We start from the raw sequence: 21,101 nt of genomic DNA, 5'->3' as shown, positions 1-21,101 counted from the left end.
GTACGCATGTAGGAGATGGATATGAATGGTGAACTTTCATACTAATATTTATTTTGTAAAAAGTAAGCTAGAAACAAAGGCCAATCTACCATCACATACTTGAACTCTCATTTTCAGGCATTGAACTGAATAGGTTTTTGCATGTATACAAGCTATTCACAAGCTCCTTGGCTTGGCATATCGAACATTGAACTAGAAAGCAGGTTTCCTCAAGTTAGATATATGCTGTCTAAGACTGCAAACCCAGCTGCAACCCCACCTTCATCTGATGAAGATACCTTTGTTCGCATTAGGTAACCACATTGGTCATTTATGATAACCTTATCTTTGTTCCTGCACATCCATTCCAACAACATCAAACACATCTCAACAGATCTACCATTAAGATCAATGCTTCAAATACCATTTGCATGTTCATATGAAAAAAGCGTTTGTTCAAATTTTTCCTATATTACTAAGAACCAACTTACAACACAGTTCTGATATTACTGTTTTTCCTATATTACCTTAAATAAGCACCGAATATTCCAAGTTCTGATATGGCATTATCTTTATGACAAATACCATCTCGCAGCAAGAATGTGGGAGAAACAGTAGGGAATATCCGCTGCATAAGGATGTAAGCAGCATCTTCTTCTTTCCCTTCCTTTTGCAGTCTTATAAGGGTTTCCCTCACATCATTTCCATAAATATTGTTCCCTGAAAAGTTTCTCTCCTTGTTAGTTTGTCATACTTCTATTACAGCAATAATAGCAAAGCCAAGATCAGAAAATCTGAGACCTCCGCCTTCTCTTTGGGGTTTCATCACAAATAAATGTGGTCTTTCAATGGCTTTGCTGACAACATCAGAGTCATCCAAACTCCAAAGACCAGCAAAGCATTTTCGCAGTTTCACAATATCCTCCTTGTTGTCAAGAAACCTACTCTCACAGAAGAAAAACATGCAATTTTCATTCCATAAATTTAAAGAAACAATCAGCTACTAAAGATTAAATGGGAGAAGAAGGGGAAGGGTAGGGCATAGAGAACTCTAATCAACTTTAAATTTATGAACATCTCATTCTACAATTTGAATAAAATTTCTCGGGAAATTATATCCTAGGAAAATGCAGGAGGCAGGAAAGTAGGCAGAAATAAATGAGCATTAATACTTTAGAGGTTGCACTTAAGCTTCACTAGAAATACTGCTTACTTTTGTTCATATAATCATCCCTTAAAAAAGGATTCTACCAAAACCAAATAATGATTTCACAACTGATTTGGTCAATATTAGGAGTATTAGTCTAAGTTATACCTCTCAAGTATGTTGGGTTTCGCAAGTTCTTGTTGAATCTTTTTGGTGCCTGCTAGGTGATAAGATATTGATGGACATTTGATAGCAGATGACCGCTCCATAAGTAGCCTAGCTTTCCATTCCTACAAATTGAATGACCATAGTAGTCAAAAGCCGTTTAATCATCATATCCAGATATCACTTTTATTGGAATAGAAGTCATATCTTAAGTAAAGACAATATTTTCCAAAAAAATATAAAATAAAGAAAAATGATATGACAGATATTTGCCTCTACAATGAAAAATGATTTCTCAAAAGATAAGCATCAATATCATTCAGAAATTGAAGAAAAATGCTTACTGATTCAGATGGATAATCATTTGGTGTATACCCGGCTCTAAAGTATACAATTGCAACTTCTTGGCGACTCCTGAAAATGCAAAACTTCTTCAGATATCATGGTTGGAAATAACATAGAAAACAAATATATAGGAGAAAAATTAACTTCCCATGGGCAAGGCTACATACACGGAAAGCGTTCCATCTGCTAGAAGTTCCCCTTCTGCATCAATTTCAGCCAAGGTTTTCCGAATACTTGTAATATTATGTGTGTTATAGAGTCAAGGATAAATCCATGAAAGGAAAAGGGGAAAAATGTGGTTTAAGGCTTTCTGCTACATGTGATTTGGGCACAAATTAAAACACCATTTTCAGCCCTTTTATCACCTTCCACCTTTGTGTTGTATATTATAGCACCATTAAAGTGTTATTTTCATAAATTGTCTATGCTTTGAGATAAGGAAATGTATAATAATGATCAAAAGGATATCTTTCTTTTAGCACTGAAAAAAGCCAATGTTGATCATACATGTTATGCTCTTCTGCCTGAACCACAACCAAAACAACAGACCTGACAAAGAATAGTTTTGGAGTTAACTGCACTACGACCATTTCAACAAAAGCAGCAGCAGAAAAAGAATCAAAAATATCATTTTGTAAAATCTAACCTGGGGTTATTATACTCCACCCAAGCTTTAGCCAGTGCATCTGCAAATCGACTGACAGATGGATTACCAGGAATCCTTGCGGATTCTAATTGAAGAAATTCTCCATAGTGATCAAGCAAACTCCTGGAGAATGACCAGATAAGGTTTAAATGCTTCATAACCCATACTTCGCTCAATTCTTGTGAATAATGAATTTAGCTATCAACAAAGCTAGTTTGAGATTTTGGTTCTACAGGTCAGTAAACAGGATAGAATTACTATGTTAAATGAAATTGACAGTGAATATACTGATGTGTAATATGAAAAATTACGAGAAATGTGTCACCTATCCAATCATACGCTGCAAACGAACTCCAAGATATTAAGAATATTTCCATTTATAAATGAAGCAGTTTAAATTTGTCAAATCTCAACCAACAAATTGTTAATTTTTGTGATATTTACGATCATGATCAGGATACCTAGCAGTTCATTCATAGCTAAAAGATGAATACAGAACTAAAATGTTCAGACCAACATTAAATATTGTCATAAACTTTTAACAATGGTAAATTAACTGTAACTTAAAATTTAAACTCTAGAGGCACTTGACCTGTGAAGCTCACTGACAAGACAGCTGAGACCAGGAAATGAAGATGAAATTGTGTTCATCTCTATCTGAAGTAGTAGCTTAGTCTGCTCATCAAGCATATAATCTGAGCGATGTAAACCTAAGCGTATTTCCTGTGTATGTGATTAAAAATGGTAACTAGCTTTTCCACCATTGAATTTCATGAAAAACAAAGCAGATAAAATTAACAGGTATTTATTCTTTAGAAACAACAAAATGCTGTGGTGGTTTCCCATTTTTCTATAGTAACATTGTTTATGAGCCTCATTGACTTTGGATGGCCTAATTATTACCGGAATGATAGCATTGCAGAATCTGAAAAAGGGTACAAGAGAGCAATATATTTGTAGATAACTATCTTATCTGGAGACAGGTCATTTTGATGTTACAAAGATCACTCATATTAATTTGAGGCTTCATATAAACTTACCTCTTTCTTGTTAATCTCTAGCATCTTGGAGTGGATATCTAGAAGTCTTGAGGTAAAACTATCCACTTTCTTAGTTCTGCATAATGAAAAATATGGAAAATATCAACTCCCAAATATTTCCAATCTCTCGGAATAGTAGATAGAAATTGAAATTGAACTAAGCAAAAGCCAGATGTAAAAGAAAAAAAGCTTAGTGGCAAACAGAGAATAATTACTAATACAGCTATTTGATATTTTGAAATTGATAAAGTCAAGCTTCAAGAACATGTTAGAACTGTTGAAGATATCATGAATAGACCATTCAGATTCAAAAGGCACATCAATGCAGGATATATTATATAAAGCACTGGCTTTTGAAAACTAAAAAAGAAGGAAGAGAGCACCTGGACAGTGAATCATGCAGAAATTTTCCATCCAAACTCACGCGGTCAAAGAGTTCACTAAATATTGGGGCTACCTCACATGCTTGTTTCCAATGACGTTCAGGGAATGGCATGGGCAACAAAGCAAATGGTGCATGTACCATGCCAATACCTGGTACATTTCCAGATCCCTGTATTTGTAAATAAACCAACATCAAATTCAACTACCAAATACAATGTAACTTACAAATCTCTATCTGCTTCCTCAGTAGACATCACGATTTTATAGCCCCTCGCCAATCGAAAAAAAAAAAAAAAAAAAGAAAAAAAGAAGGAAAAAAAAGAAAAAAAAAGAAAAAAAAAAAAAGAAAGAGCAAGCATGAAGCAAAGTAAACAACTACTCAACCAGATTTTTTTAGAACTATGTCCTTGATACTTATATTGTCCATTCATATCAAATCACTCCCAGCAACTAGAGATAAAAATCATTGCTTTTCTATGAGTAGGTCCAGATAAGCATCTGGATCGAAGAAGATAGCCAACTATTTTCAGTCTTAAATAAATTTGTTATAATTGCTGAGAACAAAAAGATAATGCCCAACAATTATATTCTGTAAAATGAAGAATAAAAACATTCCACGTTTTGCTTTCAAGTTGTGGAACTCTCAATCGGATATTGCAACACCATATATTTGCATAAAGCTTTTCACTTCTCAACTAACCAAACAACAGTACACGGGCATAGACAACAACAGTACACGGGCATAGACACGCAAACTTATATATGATATTCAAAATATTTAAAATCAAAACACTTCAGAGTCCAAAAACATAAAAAGCAGAACTTGAATCATTCAATCTCTTTTCTTTTCATCATCTCTCAGGAAACTGCATAGAGAGTTTTGCTGCTTTCGCAAGCAAATCTAAAAAAAGATTAAAATTGATAAACCACTGACCGGAACAGACTTGTCACCAATAACGAGCCCATGAAGAGAGCTCCAAATAAGAGCATCGTAGACCATCTTATCAACCAGTTTTTGATCAATCCCATGAAAGTCCACTACAGGATTCGTGTCAAACCCCACATGGCTGACCAATCCTTCAGCTTTCCCGGACTTGAGAGGCGAAAACTGTGAAGGTTGAGACATGATATTTATGGGTTTCAAGAGATGGGTCTGAAAGATTCGGTTGGTGGGAATGAATCTGAAGAAAGGTTTTGTTGATGGTTTAGAGAGTGATTTGAAAGGGAAAGCAGAGGAGATGGAATGTGCGGTAAGAGCAGAAGAGCTAGAGCATGAGGAGGAATAAGCAGAGCCCATACTGACCCCTCTATGAGTCGCCCTCAAAAAGGGTCTTTAATTGCCACTGGTCAGCAACCTATGGGACTAAAACTTTTTCTCAGTTAGACATGGATCCCAAACCATATTATTTTTCAATTACTAATCAAATGAATTGCTCTAACTTTGATTTTGCATGCTTTCTTGTTTTTCTTTTTTAAATTTTTTTCTTCGCTCTTTTTCAAAAACATATTTACTTCTTTAAATTCATAGATAGTGGTTGATAGTATAGGAATAGCCTCTTATGAAATGAAATCTTTCATGAATGAACATCGTTTAGCTCAGTAGTATTAAATTTTGTTGATGACTGATATTTCTATAGTATAAAAATATAATTAAGCTTAATAATTATTGAAAAATAAATTCCAAAACAATAAAATTGTTCCTCTAACATATGATGCATCCTTAATTCCAGGAGACAACTGTAATTTTTGTGAACATAAATTTCACAATCAACACTAAAAAAAAAAAAAAAAAAAAGGGTACAACATTATCATTTTTTTTTTTTTGGGTAATATGGCCCAACATCATCATAATAATATAAAATGTGCCATGACACTTGGTCACAAGCCATGATTTTCACATTTAGCAAACATAAAAAAATCCATATCATACCAAAAAATGAATAAAAAATTTCAAAATAAACTCCATTTATGGGGTTCAGAGGATACTAGCATAATCAATCTAATATTGTTTTATACAAAAAAATAATAAAATAAAATAAAATAAAATGCTTGAAAAGCAACAACAAGAAATGCTTTGTCTTATCACAAGGACTTCGTTAAAAACCATTGCTTAAAAAAAAAAAAAAAAAAACTACACTTTCAAAACATTTTTTTTTTTAACTCCTGTTGCTAATAAATTTATAACTCCTGTTCCATCTATTGCTTGTCACATCTCTCTTCATAAGAGAGGACACAAATTAGTACATGTAATTCAGTTACAATGAAATGACAATAAAACTTAAAAAGGCTTTCCATCAAGTTTTCTATCTTACTTCATAAATCTTCTAGCTTTCCTATCCCAAATACGTTTACGATATCATACATCCTAATCCTCCAGTTGCTGGAATTCCTTGCCATTTTTTATATCTACTTCACCACCTGAAACTTCATAATTATCAGGAATTCGTCGAGATCCATCACCCCTGGAAAAAGAACCACTTGTTGTATTCAAAGAACCAAAACTTGCAGGTTGGCCTAGACTAACAGTCTTAAGGGCTTGTGCTGCAAAAATTTCCATGATCAACTCAAAGAGCCAGTACAAAATCCCAAGCGGGGTGAATTTCTGTTCTCTCTTACACATGCTGTGGAATTGCTCTCTCTGTGTATATAATCTATATACTTACAAGAAAACTCCACAAAGTTCTGTGAAAAAAATGAGATCTCAAGAAAAGAATCAAAGAGCTGACATTCCCTAGAGAAGAATAAATAAATAAATAAATGGGGAGTTGGAATGTAGGATAGGCTTATGGCCACTTTATATAGAAATGGTGAAAGTTGGGAGGGATTATGGAAGAGAATATGAAAAGGCATTGCTTGGTGAATGGCATGCCTTCCCTCACAATTATGTTGAGGGGTTGTTGCATTTGTTTTTTATTGGAGCCGGATATGGGAATCCCAAACTTAAAAGATAAAACACACATCCATAGACTTTTGCTTGAATGGGCTAATTAACCTCCTAAATCCCTCTCATTCATCATCATCATGGATTAAATTTCTCTATTTTCTTTTCTTTTTTTTTTCTTTTTTTTGAGGGATTAAATTTCTCTTATTGATAGTTGTTCAAGTTCATTGTATATGTGAATGGTACAATGAATTTCTCTAAATATATGTATTTAAGGCAAATTCTCTTGCTACTTTATTAGGCTCTTTGTTTATTGCACACATAGAGAATTAACCAATATCTTTAAAATTCCAAGCTCCAATTGGTCCAATCCCTTTAACTTTTTCCTTTCTTACATTTTTCGAAGTGGTTTTGGCATTTATGGAGTCAGTTTTTTGGTTGTTTACTTACTTTATTTTTCTTGTATATTTATCTTTACCCCAAAGGCATGTATTTGCTGAGCCTAATGTTAACTTGTAAGAACGTTAATGGGACAGATTCTTGTCTTTTTTCTTCAGAGAAATCTTAATATTGAAGGTTGAGATGTGGTCCTCTGCTTCTCATGCCGAAAGTGCATGAGAGAATATAAAACAATTAATTTCTACATGCAACTTTTTTCTTCGAGTGACTCTACATGTATCCTTATGGTATTCATTATCAGCTAAAGAAACATTTTTCAACTTATATCTTGCAACGTTACAGTACAACCAAGTAAAAGACAATATTTTATCAAAAAAAAAAAAAAAAAAGGGCCAAAAAAAAAAAGTAAAAGACAAAATTAAAAAAAAGAAAAAAGAAAAAGCTTCTTCTATCTTTAATAGTACCGGCCATTCTTTGAACATTTATATTGCTTTTATTATTATTATTATTAGTATTATTATTATTTTGATTTTTCTTTTTTCTTTTTTGAAGTAGAATGCTTTTTTTTTTGGCTGGAATTTGAAGTAGAATGCTTATACTACTTTTAATACATCCCATTATTTTTGGCTGGTATGTCTGCAATGTTTGGCACTAGTTACAAAGAACCAGGTTATAAACCGCATTCACCCCCTCAACGACCCAGTCATGAATATTAAATCTGGTAAAAAGTTTGGTTTTCTATGACTATTATTGTAGTGGTTGTGATTATATAAGATTATTATCTGAAATATATCAAATATAAATCAATTTAACAGAAATTCATTCGAATTTTCTCATGTATGTCATTTTACAAGTACCACAATACTGGTCAAGCATAGTTTGGCTACCTTGGCACATATCACAATAATATGAGCCTTTGGCTGTGGTAATATTGTTATAATGCTACATGATAATGAGCAAAGGAAAGCCTTTAATGCTGCACATATAAGATCTATTAGCTTCTTGTATCCTGATTTACAGAAATATCTGTCTTCTCATCTAGATTAGATCCCACCTTCAGAATCGATCTTAAAGGCTTTGGTTCATCTTCTTCAGACTCTAACGAATTCGACTTTTCCATTGACTTGCTCTTTTTCCTTTTCTTAATGATTTGGTCTATATCCTCTACCGTGTCATTTATGCTGACTGTTTTCCGTATGCTGGCCACTTTCTCTGGAGCTTTTGCATGAGGTACAATGGAGGGTTCAGGTGCTTTCTCTTCTCTCTTTCCAGCATCACTGTGCAACTCACTATTCCCCATGCTAGCTTGTAGAGGTGAAGAAGATTCAATATTAATGGCCACAGCTTGAACCGGTGTGAGCTTCTTGTCATCTTCTACTCCATTATTTCTTAGAGAATCAAGTGATGAAGAAGGGTCTGACTGACTTTCACATTGGCTAGAAGTTCCCTCAGCCATTGGGTTGGCCATTTGGTTGCTTTTGCTACCAGGCATAGCATCAGACGTCGGTGGTGCTGGGGGTATACTACAATTCATTCGACGACCCAAATTGAAGAGTTTAAGGATTTGTGAAGCTAGGCTTTTCATAATGAATTTGAAGAACCTGTAGAAAATGCTTAGAAGTTGGTGAGGTTGATGTTTTTCTTCACCCATTTATTGAATTGAATTATTACCCTAAAATAACCGAAGAATATCTGATTCTAACGAAAACTGGGGAGAGAACAGAATTTAGTTAAGAGTGGTTTGCATATATGTGGATACCATGCTTGGAGTAGTAAATTGAAGCTTGGAAGTAAAAGAAACCTTTCTTTGAAAACGAAATACAGATCAAAAAACTTCAAATGGTTTAGGTTTTTGAAACTTAAAAGAAGCTGGAAGGAATACTAGAAGGAATTGCTTGCAAAGATGGTAAAACCTTCCCTTAATTTTACATCCTCTAACAAATGAAATTTGTGTCTGTTAATGGGAATATAAAGATCAGTAACTTATAACTATATATATATATATATATCATATATAAGGTTCCTTGTATGTTAAAAAAATAATAATAATAATAATAATAATAAAAAGCAAAAACTTTTTTAAAAAAATATTTAAAAATTGTTTAGCCAAATATGTTTTCTGTTTTTCAGCTTTTTGTTCCTTTTAAACAGTAGAAAACAGTTTTCTATTCTTTAATTTGAAAACAATATTTCGAAAACAGAAAATAGAAAACATGGCGAAATAGACACTTATATTTTGAAAAGCCAAACACCAAATTAACCATCAATCTTTATTGTTTAGTCCCTCCCTCAGTTCCAGTAGTGAAATTGGAGCCAAGTGTTAATAGGTTCTATCATAACATGAAAAAGGAGAATTCATCCTCTAAAGACAAACTATATATAAATGTTAACATTTCGGCTGGACTCATGAGTAAGGAAGATGTTGCTTCAGGATTCTTTATGCCTTTTACCCTGAGATTCGAATAAATCCATAATAAGGATACGATGATACTGTTCTGGAGGCCAATCTCCAACTCACTATACTCTATCAGGTAAAAAATTGAATGCAAACAAAGAATCACTAAACTGTGTTTGATTGTTAAGATAACAATCATATCTGTTATCACTTACAAAATTGGGTTCTACAATTTATTTTCCATCAGCATAATACATCTTTGGTCAAAAAATAGACAGCTTAGAGTGAAATCCGCCCACAAAGACGCCAGTAGGATCCGGGGTGAAAGAGGGACTTCTCAAATACCCAGATATCACGGACAAGTACCTATGAAACATGATAAGCATAATCATCACTTTGTGGATACAGGAAGTTAGTACATTGAAGATTTAAGACACAACTTCGGAAATAGTTGGATTATATCAAGTGAGACCAATACGAACAAGGATGCATTCACCCCATATATATGTCAATTGGAACTCAGAAATTTGGAATGAATCTGAGAATAATTATTAAGACAATTGTCATTATGACTGATGACACTAAGTGTCAATCAAAAGAACTAGTATTTTACTCCACTGTTTATTCAGGTAATAATTGATTTCCTCTATAGCTTCTTTAGGAATTGAGAACAACAAAGTCAATCAACAGAGATGTCCAATCATCCCCATGCTAAAGAGAATGGTATATGTATAAAATGTTCCATTACCTCCTTAGATTTATCTCCAGCAACGACAGATCCATTTGAATCATATGCTTCAAACTTCTGTAGAAACAAAATTACATAGTTTGCAATGTCATTTAGGTATCTGCTAATCTGAAAGTTATTCTGAAGAAAATGCATAAAATATCTGTATAAATCACAAAATTACAAACAAAAAGTTCAAGACCACAGGTAGATCACAAAACAAGAAAAAGGAGGTAAAAAGAAAAAAGAAAAAAAAAAAAAAAAAAGGTTGGATATGCTGAATAGATTTCACAAGAGTTGTCACTAGATACTAAGTTTAATTAACAACATGAAGGATACAACTCCACAGGAAAGAGAAATTTCCAACAGTCTGTTTATTGTATACCTGCTTTGCAAGGAATTCAAGTGTGATCTGTACAAAGACCTTACTGGTGTCATTTCTATCCACACCAATCTGTACAGGGAAGAGAAGAAAAGTAAGCAGGTGTTGCAAATTTATTATTAGGAGGAATTCAAGTGTAATCTGTAGAAAGACCTTATTGTTTATATACTTTTCCCTTTTTAAAGCATTCTAGGTTCGATTATTTATAAAAAGGATTGATGTAAAATCAACTTGTTCGTAAATAAACTTATTCTGAACTCCCCATTTCAAATATTCAATTTGAAGACGACAATGTATCTAACATATTTTCTATATAAAAGAAGCAAAAACACATAGGGCTTTTTATGATAAGTCAACCAAAGGATCCTGTTAGCAAAGTGACGAAAACAGGACAGCCCTCCCAGACATTAGTAAGCCTCTCCAATTTCTATTAAGAAGAAAAACTTTGAAGTGCTCTTAAATAGTATGAATCAAAGTGTGAATTACATCAAAGAAAGACACTTGCCAGTCGAGCTCGTAAAGTTCGAATTTTAAGAACTGGTTCAATCAATTCCCAATAAACCTTATCCCATACAGATTCTCTTTGTTTGATTTCATTCTTTAGTGCCTGAAATGAGAAAATAGAAAATAGAAATAGAGGCTCATATATCATATCATAGTTTATTTACACCAGAGTATAATTACAATAAACTAAACAACTACAGCTGATGATAAAAGGTAAAAAGTACAAATAACAGCCACTTAAAGAGTAATAACAACATACATACAGAGTACATGTTTTCTGTCACTGCCTTCCTTAATGAATTTTTGTCTCCATTGGCCAGAAGAGTGTTAATCTGAATAAGTGAGAAAATCAATAAAGACAAAAAACACAAAACAGGATAGAGCAATAATAAGGAAAGGTTGAAGACTAATAAATTTCCATTACATTAAGCATGACTAGATAATGGGCCAGTCTCCAGCCTACCATATTACGATCACCTCCCTTCTTCACATATCAACTTGTACCTCAATTATGAATAGCATGACAGAATCATGAATGAATAGATATGAGTAGTACGGAGTGAAAAATATGCAATACTGCTCCAAGTTCTTGCGACATATATGATATATTCTCCTTTAGGAATGAGATTAATTTACCTTTGAGTTTTGCTAGATTGATGTAGAAAATTGGTATAGGATGGAAGGTTTAAAATTATTTATTGAACATCATGATATAGCTAATTTTCTTCTGCACATTGTTTCCAGTCTAAATAATGTAGTATATAATTAACATTTCCATTCAAATTAATTTGTAACTAAGGAGTCTCTTAGTGTAATTTAAGTTCTATGCTGAGAAAGCTCATGAGGCAAACAGGAAGAAATTTTCTAATGGCCTAGCTTATAATAATTAACTTCATTGCCATAAAGACTAGTGAACTACTTAAAACATAAGTTTACAATACAAGCAAATAAACATACAACAAATTGAAAATAAAAAAGGTACCTCCTTGTATAATTGTACAGCCTCATTGTAAAACAGCCTCTTTGAATATCCAGATTTTCTTAACTTATTAATGGCATATGCACTTTTGAGCTGCAAATTGAAAAACCAGAAAAATCACGAACTTGACAACCTAGAAGTTTTATGTCCAAACTGACAGAGGTATCAAAATTGAATGTTACCAAAATTATAAAGTTCAACCCGATTCACTTTCATCTCAAGCCAGGGCAATCTAAATATATAATACAAACTGACAAAGCTCCAAATAAAAGAGGGAGGGATAGGAATCCAAATTCTAACAATAAACCAGGAGAAAAAACAAGAAGAAGAAATAGGGAGAGCAGCATATGGAATATTGTTTAGTGAAAAATTGAATGTAGTTTACAGGGAGAGGATGAAGAAGCCCAAATTAACGCAACAAATAGGCTCAAACAATTAAAAATAAAAAAATAAAAAACCCAACAGATTAGGGTCATCCATGCATGGAATGTCACCTCTAAAATTATATCCTCTTTTGTTCTTCTCCATCCACTTCTTGTGAACCATCTGATACATGAAAACAGAAGCAATATAAAAGAACTGAATTATTATCTATGCGCTTATATCAGTAGAAAAGATGAGAAAAAGAAAATATACTATATAGGGAAGAAAATTGGACCCACATATGAACACAAAGTTGTTAAAGGGGCAAGAAAAGGCCCTAGGAAACACATTATGCATGGTACTCCTAGATGTCCAACTTACAGGCTGTATCACCATCCGAATGCTCATATCAAACATGTCTTGGACCAGATTAAAAACCAGTAAAGGAATCTGTCTTTGTGCACATCTAAACAAGGAAAGTCATAATAATACTTAAGGCAATGGGTGTGGATGTCATTGAGACTGTTTTGCATGTATGAAGGAATACTCTCTCTCTCTCTCTCTATATATATATATATATATATTATATATATAAAACATATATTATATCTATCTATCTATTAAAAAAAACGAAAAAAGAAACAAATTCTGAGAGTTTAAAATTTTAATTAATACCAAAATTGAATATAACTAATACCAATTGAAAACAGAGAGCATTCGTAAACTGTGCCTGGACTCCAATCTAGTGAAATTACAGCAATAATCCCAGAAACAAATACAAACTCACTTAAAACATGACTAACCTCTGCCAGAATGGGATTGGTTTGCGAGGAGCATAAGGTTCATAGACAAATCCAGGACTCGACATGGATACTTTAAGAGCCCCCTGCATACACCACACAATATGCTTGTGGTAAAATTATTTATTGTGCTGCATATTAGCAGAACCAAGACAGCTATCAGAAAAGAAGTTCGTTTAATCTCCTTTTATGATTTTATGAGTGCCTACCATATTAAAATGGGTACTATACATTCAAATAAAAAATTCATTCAATTATCTCGGTCCTTGCAATTGCACATGTAGATTTACAAACTGGAAGATTCCAAAACAACCAACAGAATTAAAGGCGTCTCGACGAGAATTTCCTCTTCATGAAAGAAGTCTGAATTCTTTACTTTCTCATTCAAAAAAATTCGAGGGATACTGCTGCTGTTCCACTTTAACTGTAGTTATACTAGCTTATTGGTTTAAATTATTGACCAGCTCTAATAGAACAAATTAAGAAGGACAAAGAAAAAAACAGTTGGTTTAAAAATGACACACCATCTGTCGTGCTTGTGGAGGGGCTTTTGCTTGTGTGGTAACCAACCTAGTCCCATTTGAAAATATTAACAACTCAGCAGCCTGAAAACAAAAGAACAAAGGACTCTTGATGAATTAAACTACGATACCATCTCAAATATCATAAATAATTGAAAGTATAAGCACCGGCACAAAACTTAATTAGAGAAACACAAAACTTAATTAGAGAAACAATCATTAGCAATTTAAATTACATCCAATTAATCCAAATTCTATGTTTTCTAGACTAACCATAGCAGAACGGAGTGTCGTATTGCTTCCACGAGTCCAAAGAAGAGCATTATGGCCATTGTACAAGTATGGAGATACTTTCTGGCAGTTCAGTTCAATGGCTGATAAAACAGAAAATTAGGTGAATATGAAAACACTGAAACAATAATGGGAAATTAAACTACAAAATGTTTACCATTTGAAATACAACTTGAATAGCTTTTTGAGCTGCCAAGCCTGAAAATTTTCAAGCAAATACCATATTTGAAAACATTATTTCCACTGGACAAAAACTTAAAAGCTTAAAAAACCAAAAGAAATTTAAAAAAAAAAATTAAAAAAAAAAAAAAACAACAACAACAACATGATTTCCAAACGCAAAAAACAATTGCAAATAAAAAAAATGCTCAGATGGGTTTCATTTTTTCCCATTTTCAAAATCTTTTTCCGCGTTCAGAGAATGAGAAAATTCAAGATTGCATCTTCATTCAAATACCCCATTCGAGCATTTTGTGAGATATGATACAAGATCATTAATCCAGAACTTGCTACTCACAGATACGATGATTCTCTTCTAATCTGAGCCACCCTATTCAGAGAACGAATCGTGTTTAAGTTTCTGAAAGCCATCTCTAATCACAAATCTTCAAAAACTCAAACTTTGATTTTCTCAGACGAAGCTTACCTTGCGTTCGCAGAAGAGAGGTTTTTTCTCTTTTCTTAAGAGGGTTTAAGGAGGAACTATATGGTACATCGCAGCTCTATGGAAAAACGATGAGTATCTGGGCCCGTAATTCGGTCTTCTTTGGGTTATACATAAAACCCAAATTCTGGCTCAGTTATGGGAGGAAGGGAGCAACAATCGGCCTGTCTCCTTCCATTGAATCAATTGAATATGCTTTAAAACATTTCTAAGGACTATTTAAGGATAAAGAATATATTTAAAAAAAAAATATTTAATTTTAAAAATTTTTCTAATAATATATTTTATATTATATTTTTATTTTTATCTTATCAATGAATATTTATTATTATGTATATTTTTTATTATTTTTTATTTTTTAAAAATAAATAATAATTAAAATATATTAATATAATATAGTGATTTTAAAAATTGATAAGTATTAAATAATATTAATATAATATTAGATATAAAAAATGTGTCTGGTTTTCTAAATTTGGAGAGCCAAACTCATTCTGTATTTTAAAAAATCAAAATACAAAATGGATTGAAACTTGTTTTTAAATATTGATTCTTTAAAATAAAAAATTATAATGTATAAAGAATCCCTTAGGATGCTCTTATATAATAATATCATAATTAAAATTTTAAATAAATTCATCACAAAAAATAAATAAATAAAAATCTGAACCGTGGATTTTCCCTTTTTTTTTTTCCTTTAAATTTTGGCTAAAATTTATTAATAAACATTGAATTATTAAATCCTTTCAAAAAAAAAAATTTTGTATTATTAAAGTTAAATAAGATATATTCAGTTGAAATTCCTCCATTTCCAATATCCTCTAAAGAAAACAAAACTTGGAACAAAGCCTTGAAACTTGAGGCATGCACACAGACACTTTACAGAAATTCACAACTCTTTCCATTTTGATCGCTACAATTATTTATTTGAATACATCTGAAACTTTATGCGTACTTTTTCTTCTCCATCTAAAAAAAAAAAAAAAGGAAAAACCTTGCTTAAAATATTCTGGTAATATCATCATCCCATTCCCTCTTTACAGGTAAGAAAAAGCAACTCTCAATTACATTTATTTGTACAAAAAAAATAATAATAATAATAATATTAATAATAATAAATAAACAAATAAAAATAAAACAAGATTAAGCTTTTTTGGTTTCAAGAAGTCTCATGTGCTTGACCACTTGGTGAACCAGGAACAAATGGAACAAAACCCCTTCCACCAAATACTGGTCTCATAAATTTGTCATCAAATTTTCTCCAAAAGTAATGAACTGTTGTTGTTGGATGACTCATTAGCAATCTTAAGCTACTCCTCTTAGGGACACCGCTAGTTTCTTCGTCCCGTTCCTGCTCACTTTGATCATCTCCATTTTCAATAAACAGTAGCCTTATATCTTCTAGGCTTGGAATATCAGTTGCATCTGAAGTTGCTGGCTTTGCATTTCTCAACATCACAGCTTGAATGAGTGGTTTTGTTATGGACCCAAACACCTGTTTGGATAGCAGGAAAATGAAAAGATTCTAAAGTTGATGTTCAAGGATGTGACTAACAATAAAATGACCTTAGAGCGATATAAGTTTGAATTTCAAGCAGCCATACCAGAGTGCTAAACAGAACAACAATGATGGTACTGGTGATCATTAATGCACTATCTTGTGTTGATACCTTCTTTGATTCTGCAAACTGATTTTTTTTTTTTTTTTTCAGATTTTTGGAGTTGTTATGTGTCTCAGAGACAAATAAACCAAGTTGTATATGGATGAAAAGAAAAATCATTAAAACTTACTTTGCTGTAAGACAAAGCAATTGTTACTGCACCTCTCATTAGGCCAGCCCACCACATTATGAACTAGAATCATGCAAAAAAGTTAGTGTGAACCTTGGAGAAGAGTCAAATGACACTAGCTGAGCTTAGAGGCCGGCTAGTATTTACCTGTCTGGGAAAGTCGATTTTTGTGCTATCGCTCGTCTGTAGACAGTTTCTAATATTTGCAAGTGGGAAAACGAATGCTGCCCTTCCGATCAACACTAACGCAAACAATGTTGAACTTACAGCAATTGATGTTCCTGCTCTGAATTGTAAAGTATGGAAAACATGTTAGGCATAGCTTATTTACAAAATTCTTATGTCAGCACCAAAAGAGTATATCTGTTATAAAAAAATCTTAACTTAACCTATCAGCATACAAGTGTTCAAGCTAAAATTTGTAATGGGACAATAGGGTTACCCTGAATTGCTGCTCTTCCATTTGTCAATGTCCAAGGCATCCATACCCACGTAAAGGAATATGAAGGTTTCTGCAATAAATGAAATTGTAGCAAACGCATGCCTGGAATCATCCAAAAAAAAAAAAAAAATTAATATGAAACCTTTTAGTCATAAGTGCTCTCTTGTGTAGACACTCATACTTTAACAGACGTGTTTTAGACTTTTCAATCATGTCACCATTTCTCTACTCAAAAGGATTTCATAGGAACACGAGAAAAAGGACAAGTGCTTACTTGGTTGTTATCCTCGAGCTTTGTGTGATGTTGTGCCACGTGTAGTGTGACATGACAATGCCACAAAAGAAAATCGTTAAGATACCACTAAGATTTAACAGCTGCAAAAAAGAATAAAATTATTGATTTTAGAATTCCAAATTTATTTTTTGAAGGGATGATTGGTAAGTGCTTAACAATACTTTCAAAAAGAGCAAAACAAGGAGAAGAAGCAAAAGAAGAAGAATAAGAATAGGGGTTAGATAAATTGATTTGAGATTCTCCATATTGTGTACCTCTGCCAGCATGTATGATAAATAAGCCATAAGCATCATGAGTGCAACTTCACGATCTGTAGAATGCCTGCATATGAAAGAATAACAATATCAGGATGTATCAGGAATTATAATTCAAATTTCTAACTCTTGACATATCAGAAAACTAAAGAAACTGCAGTATAAGTATACCGTCATGCATCATTTGATAAATATGATACAACACTATAGCAGATTTAGGAACACAGGTAAACCATTTATATACCTTCCAAAGTAAAGAGATTTTATGATATATGCACTCATTAGACCCACCTGCAACATATTGACATGGTAATTTGGAAAATTAGCAAATAGATAAATTTCCAGTTTCTTGTTAACAGTGAACCTGCAAAATCACCAAACAAGCAATAAACTAAAACTTACTACTATACCAAGAGCTGTACTGGTGAAGAAGAGGTAAAGGAAAGTTCCCAACAATTTCAAGGCTGTAATAGCATCGATGTCGCTGAGGTCTAGTGACTGTACTGCATTAAAAAGCACAATCGAGGTAGCATCATTCACCACTCCCTCTCCAAATACGACACTGTAAAGAAAGGGCGTCTCATCTTGGCTGAGAACCTTTAACAAACGAATACAAATCAGGCACCTAAATGATTCATTAACTTTTGTTCATAGCTTCATACTATGGTTAGCTTTACCTGCAGTGTGCAAACTGAATCAGTCGCTGACAATATGGCACCAACAGCTGCACATATATGATCACATATGTTACCAGTAAAAGATAAACAGAGTCCACTGATATGGTAAAAAAAATAAAATAATAAAAAAAAAATAAAAAAAATAAAAAAAAAACAAAAAACATTATATGTTACCTAGAAAATCATCAACTTTCAAAGTTAAGATACCAATTCTTCTAAATAGCAAAAAGGCACCTATACATTCCCCAGAAAGTAACAAAAAAATGAGATAATGCGTAGTTTCATGATTAGATATAGAACAGGCAAATGCGTTAATTATAACAAAATCAACGACAAACTCGACAAAACAGATCAGTGGATGTAGATGTGGATGATAGTTTGCACTACTTACCTAATGATATGAGGCAGAACGAAATTACTGTACCGAGTACACCAAACAACAATATTATCGTGAAATTCTTGAAAAATTGCTTTTTCTTGACCTGGAAACTGAAACCCAAATTTGAAAATGTTAAAGAGAATAACAAACTTCACTAATCAGAAGCTGATATTTGTCAAATTTTGTGGTTGTCATTAAGCAAACCAAACAGATCCAAATCTTACAACTTCCATGGTGACCTGATGGATGGTGGAAATCTAAGTAAGACAAAATCTTCAAGATAAGAAAACTTTAGCACCAAAATTATATCAAATATCACATTACTATTTCAAGAACCAAGAAATTTAAAAACAAATTTCAGAGTGAAAGGAGAGGAATTTTCAAATTCCAATAAGAGGCTTGAGCTCCACCCCAGTTCAGTCAAAAATATCATGCAACACTCACCCCTAGAGTGAGAGAGATGGAAAGAGAGAGAGAGAGAGAGATCATACCCAGCATTAAAAATGATTGGGGGAAGCAAATAGAGGAAGAACAAATCCTCATCAAAGAGTAGTAACCGCGAGCTCTGGAACTTACTCAACAGTAGCACCACCAATCCAGCACACAACCCCTATATACATCCAACCACATACTATATCAATCGCTGTGAAAATCTACCACCTCTCATTTGATTAAAAACAACAAACAAACAAACAAAACAAAACGATTACAAAATATACAAACTTTGCCTACCAGAAGAAGGGCTGTAATGGATTCGTTAGCCCACCGTTTCTCTTCCAATAGGTGGCCAATAATGATGCAGGCACAGAGTAGTGCAAAGAACACAGCCAGTGCAATAATTGTGCTGGTGTCGAGGAACGAGGATGAAACTTGTAGTGGTAACTGAGTTGGTATGGTTTCTAGGACAGCCATGTTGTTTTGGAGATCTTTTTAGCTGAATCTTGGCATTCAGAACATGGGGTTTGGAATTGGATATCTGGAATGGAAACAATTTCCTAATTATAGAAATAGTGATTCCCTACCTAGCAATTTCTAGCTTATACTCCTAATAGTGGTTCATGGTCGTCTCTTTGAACCCAAATGGAGGGAAGAATGGTAGTTGAAACGGATGGGTTGGGATCCTCTATAACCAGTTCTACACATAAACTTCCATAATAAAAACCCATTGACTTTCTTTAGTGGAGCTGTAAATCTCTAATTGGTCATCGTAGATAGTGACTGTTGAAAAAGCCTTGTTATGGTTTTTTGGCCGTTGGTTGGAGCTTCCAGAGGGCTGACATTATCTGCAAACTTTTTCTGAAACTTTTTATGAGTCACTCAAAAACATATGACAACGTATCTTATACGAGGAATCTGTAGTGCATAATTATAACATGCTTTGATATATTGCGAACGAAGACTAAACACAGAGAGAGAGAGAGAGAGAGAGAGAGAGAGAGAGAGAGATGAGGTTTTCATTCAACATCTTCATCATTTCTGACAAACGATGACTTGGATGGCTCATGGGTCCCACTTGGTCAGAGGTACCATAATAAACGTTAAGAGGAATCTGATAATTTGGTCAATATATAGTAGCAGGTTGTAGTATTATTACAAGAACACCTCCTCTAATTTACCAAAAAACCAATTAAAATTCAGCTGCTGTTCCGAAGTTTCTTGCCGCTGACCTTTTACTGCTTTTGCTTTTTTGGTTCCTTTTTTTTTTTGGTAACTGTCTAAAGATCATAATTGTTATATATATATATATAAAAAAAAAAAAAAAAGCTATTAAATTTAGAATCGAAATTCAATTAACAAGTACCAGTTGCCTCGTTGAAAAGCTATTAAATTTAAAATCGAAATTCAATTAACTAGCACCAGTTGCCTTGTTGTAGCTTTCCAGTACTCTATTTCCCTTTCACCAAAAAGAAAATAGTGATAATAAATAACTCAGTATTTTTCGACAATTTTAAATGTCTCCTTATTGCCAATAAAAATATTTTAATGCTTTTTTATTTTACTTATATGTTTTTTAGTTAAAACTGATTTGATGGTTGCTATAAAGCAGAAGCAAATCTATGTGGAGGAAGAGCGCAAGAGTGAAGTGAAAAAAAAATAAAATAAAATAACATAGAGGATTTTACAGAAAGGGCCTTTTTTTTTTTTATATTATTATTCTTTTGGATTAATTATTGCCATCTTGACTGCGACCTGGCCGCTTTACAGGAAGGCAGGAAGGCCGTATTTAGATTGGTTAACACCATGTTGGTGTATACCCAATTCAAAGTTATCGAACAAAATTCTACAATCCCATCCCTTTTGATCAATTTCAAGTTCGTTAATCAGCAAAATCTGTAAAAAGACTAGCTTTTAAAGTACAAGGTAAACAAAAATTAATTTGAAAATTATTAAAACACAAACACTTTCAAGTTTAAAGAAGTTTTCCAGTATGGTTTTATGTCTATCATCTAAGAAAACGTTCTCCATTTTTCCCTACAAGAAGGCAGCACGGATTAGAAGCCATCTGTAAGTTTATATATATATACATATACATATATATATATATATATATATTTGTGTGTGTGTGTGTTGCAAAGTTGGTATTTCATTAAGAATTATTAACATCAACATCATCATCGTTATCATCGTTCCTTTTATGATTGTGATGTTGC

The 21,101-nt window shown here is 33.0% G+C and overlaps 4 protein-coding genes across 6 annotated transcripts; all 4 read right to left on the bottom strand.

The window, feature by feature from the left end:
• Positions 1 to 22: 22 nt before the first annotated feature.
• LOC107411964 (glutathione synthetase, chloroplastic) lies at positions 23 to 5,218 on the bottom strand. The gene is made up of 12 exons (XM_048468527.2): positions 4,641 to 5,218; positions 3,706 to 3,875; positions 3,323 to 3,398; positions 2,875 to 3,005; positions 2,283 to 2,405; positions 2,105 to 2,185; positions 1,804 to 1,884; positions 1,636 to 1,705; positions 1,295 to 1,416; positions 781 to 920; positions 507 to 699; positions 23 to 333 (listed from the first exon to the last, which is right to left on the bottom strand). Exons 1-12 carry the CDS (start codon positions 5,001 to 5,003, stop codon positions 210 to 212), a joined length of 1,674 nt encoding a protein of 557 aa, XP_048324484.2. The 5' UTR covers positions 5,004 to 5,218; the 3' UTR covers positions 23 to 209.
• Positions 5,219 to 7,761: 2,543 nt separating this feature from the next.
• On the bottom strand, positions 7,762 to 8,942 carry LOC125420760 (uncharacterized). The gene has a single exon (XM_048467753.2). It carries the CDS (start codon positions 8,635 to 8,637, stop codon positions 7,981 to 7,983), a length of 657 nt encoding a protein of 218 aa, XP_048323710.2. The 5' UTR covers positions 8,638 to 8,942; the 3' UTR covers positions 7,762 to 7,980.
• A 282-nt stretch (positions 8,943 to 9,224) lies between these two features.
• On the bottom strand, positions 9,225 to 14,783 carry LOC107411963 (uncharacterized). Of its 2 annotated transcripts, XR_007238985.2 has the most exons (13): positions 14,466 to 14,783; positions 14,106 to 14,146; positions 13,931 to 14,031; positions 13,661 to 13,741; positions 13,140 to 13,222; positions 12,468 to 12,519; positions 11,977 to 12,066; positions 11,258 to 11,326; positions 10,996 to 11,097; positions 10,494 to 10,562; positions 10,130 to 10,186; positions 9,597 to 9,747; positions 9,225 to 9,437 (listed from the first exon to the last, which is right to left on the bottom strand). XR_007238985.2 is itself a non-coding variant. In XM_048467752.2 (12 exons), exons 1-12 carry the CDS (start codon positions 14,537 to 14,539, stop codon positions 9,661 to 9,663), a joined length of 906 nt encoding a protein of 301 aa, XP_048323709.2. In that variant the 5' UTR covers positions 14,540 to 14,783; the 3' UTR covers positions 9,531 to 9,660. The 2 variants fall into 2 exon arrangements, 1 of the variants encoding a protein (XP_048323709.2); XM_048467752.2 differs by lacking the exon at positions 9,225 to 9,437 and having other exon boundaries at positions 9,531 to 9,747.
• An 804-nt stretch (positions 14,784 to 15,587) lies between these two features.
• On the bottom strand, positions 15,588 to 20,034 carry LOC112490496 (sodium/hydrogen exchanger 1). Of its 2 annotated transcripts, XM_048469327.2 has the most exons (14): positions 19,183 to 20,029; positions 18,942 to 19,060; positions 18,463 to 18,560; positions 18,246 to 18,305; positions 18,072 to 18,118; positions 17,797 to 17,991; positions 17,639 to 17,685; positions 17,395 to 17,461; positions 17,120 to 17,220; positions 16,846 to 16,947; positions 16,551 to 16,689; positions 16,404 to 16,466; positions 16,217 to 16,300; positions 15,588 to 16,107 (listed from the first exon to the last, which is right to left on the bottom strand). In XM_048469327.2, the coding sequence occupies exons 1-14, from the start codon at positions 19,360 to 19,362 to the stop codon at positions 15,772 to 15,774; spliced, it is 1,638 nt and encodes a 545-aa protein (XP_048325284.2). In that variant the 5' UTR covers positions 19,363 to 20,029; the 3' UTR covers positions 15,588 to 15,771. The 2 variants fall into 2 exon arrangements, with proteins under 2 accessions (XP_048325284.2, XP_048325285.2); XM_048469328.2 differs by lacking the exon at positions 18,246 to 18,305 and having other exon boundaries at positions 19,183 to 20,034.
• Positions 20,035 to 21,101: the final 1,067 nt, after the last annotated feature.

The sequence above is a fragment of the Ziziphus jujuba genome, chromosome 10, assembly GCF_031755915.1.
Source record: "Ziziphus jujuba cultivar Dongzao chromosome 10, ASM3175591v1".
NCBI lineage: Eukaryota > Viridiplantae > Streptophyta > Magnoliopsida > Rosales > Rhamnaceae > Ziziphus > Ziziphus jujuba.
This window is presented reverse-complemented; position numbering and strand designations above follow the sequence as displayed.

Coding starts and splice junctions, on each gene's coding strand:
- LOC107411964 (XM_048468527.2), bottom strand. CDS start 5,003: ATGGGCTCTGCTTATTCCTCCTCATGCTCTAGCTCTTCTGCTCTTACC. Junction 1,417..1,635: donor ATGATTATCCATCTGAATCA/GTAAGCATTTTT, acceptor TTCAATTTGTAG/GAATGGAAAGCTAGGCTACT. Junction 334..506: donor ATATTCGGTGCTTATTTAAG/GTAATATAGGAA, acceptor ATGGATGTGCAG/GAACAAAGATAAGGTTATCA.
- LOC125420760 (XM_048467753.2), bottom strand. CDS start 8,637: ATGGGTGAAGAAAAACATCAACCTCACCAACTTCTAAGCATTTTCTAC.
- LOC112490496 (XM_048469327.2), bottom strand. CDS start 19,362: ATGGCTGTCCTAGAAACCATACCAACTCAGTTACCACTACAAGTTTCA. Junction 17,221..17,394: donor TATCATACATGCTGGCAGAG/GTACACAATATG, acceptor TCTTTTTTGCAG/CTGTTAAATCTTAGTGGTAT. Junction 16,108..16,216: donor TTGTTCTGTTTAGCACTCTG/GTATGGCTGCTT, acceptor CTATCCAAACAG/GTGTTTGGGTCCATAACAAA.
- LOC107411963 (XM_048467752.2), bottom strand. CDS start 14,539: ATGGCTTTCAGAAACTTAAACACGATTCGTTCTCTGAATAGGGTGGCT. Junction 13,223..13,660: donor CTCCACAAGCACGACAGATG/GTGTGTCATTTT, acceptor TGGTGTATGCAG/GGGGCTCTTAAAGTATCCAT. Junction 9,748..10,129: donor CTGGAGATAAATCTAAGGAG/GTAATGGAACAT, acceptor CATGTTTCATAG/GTACTTGTCCGTGATATCTG.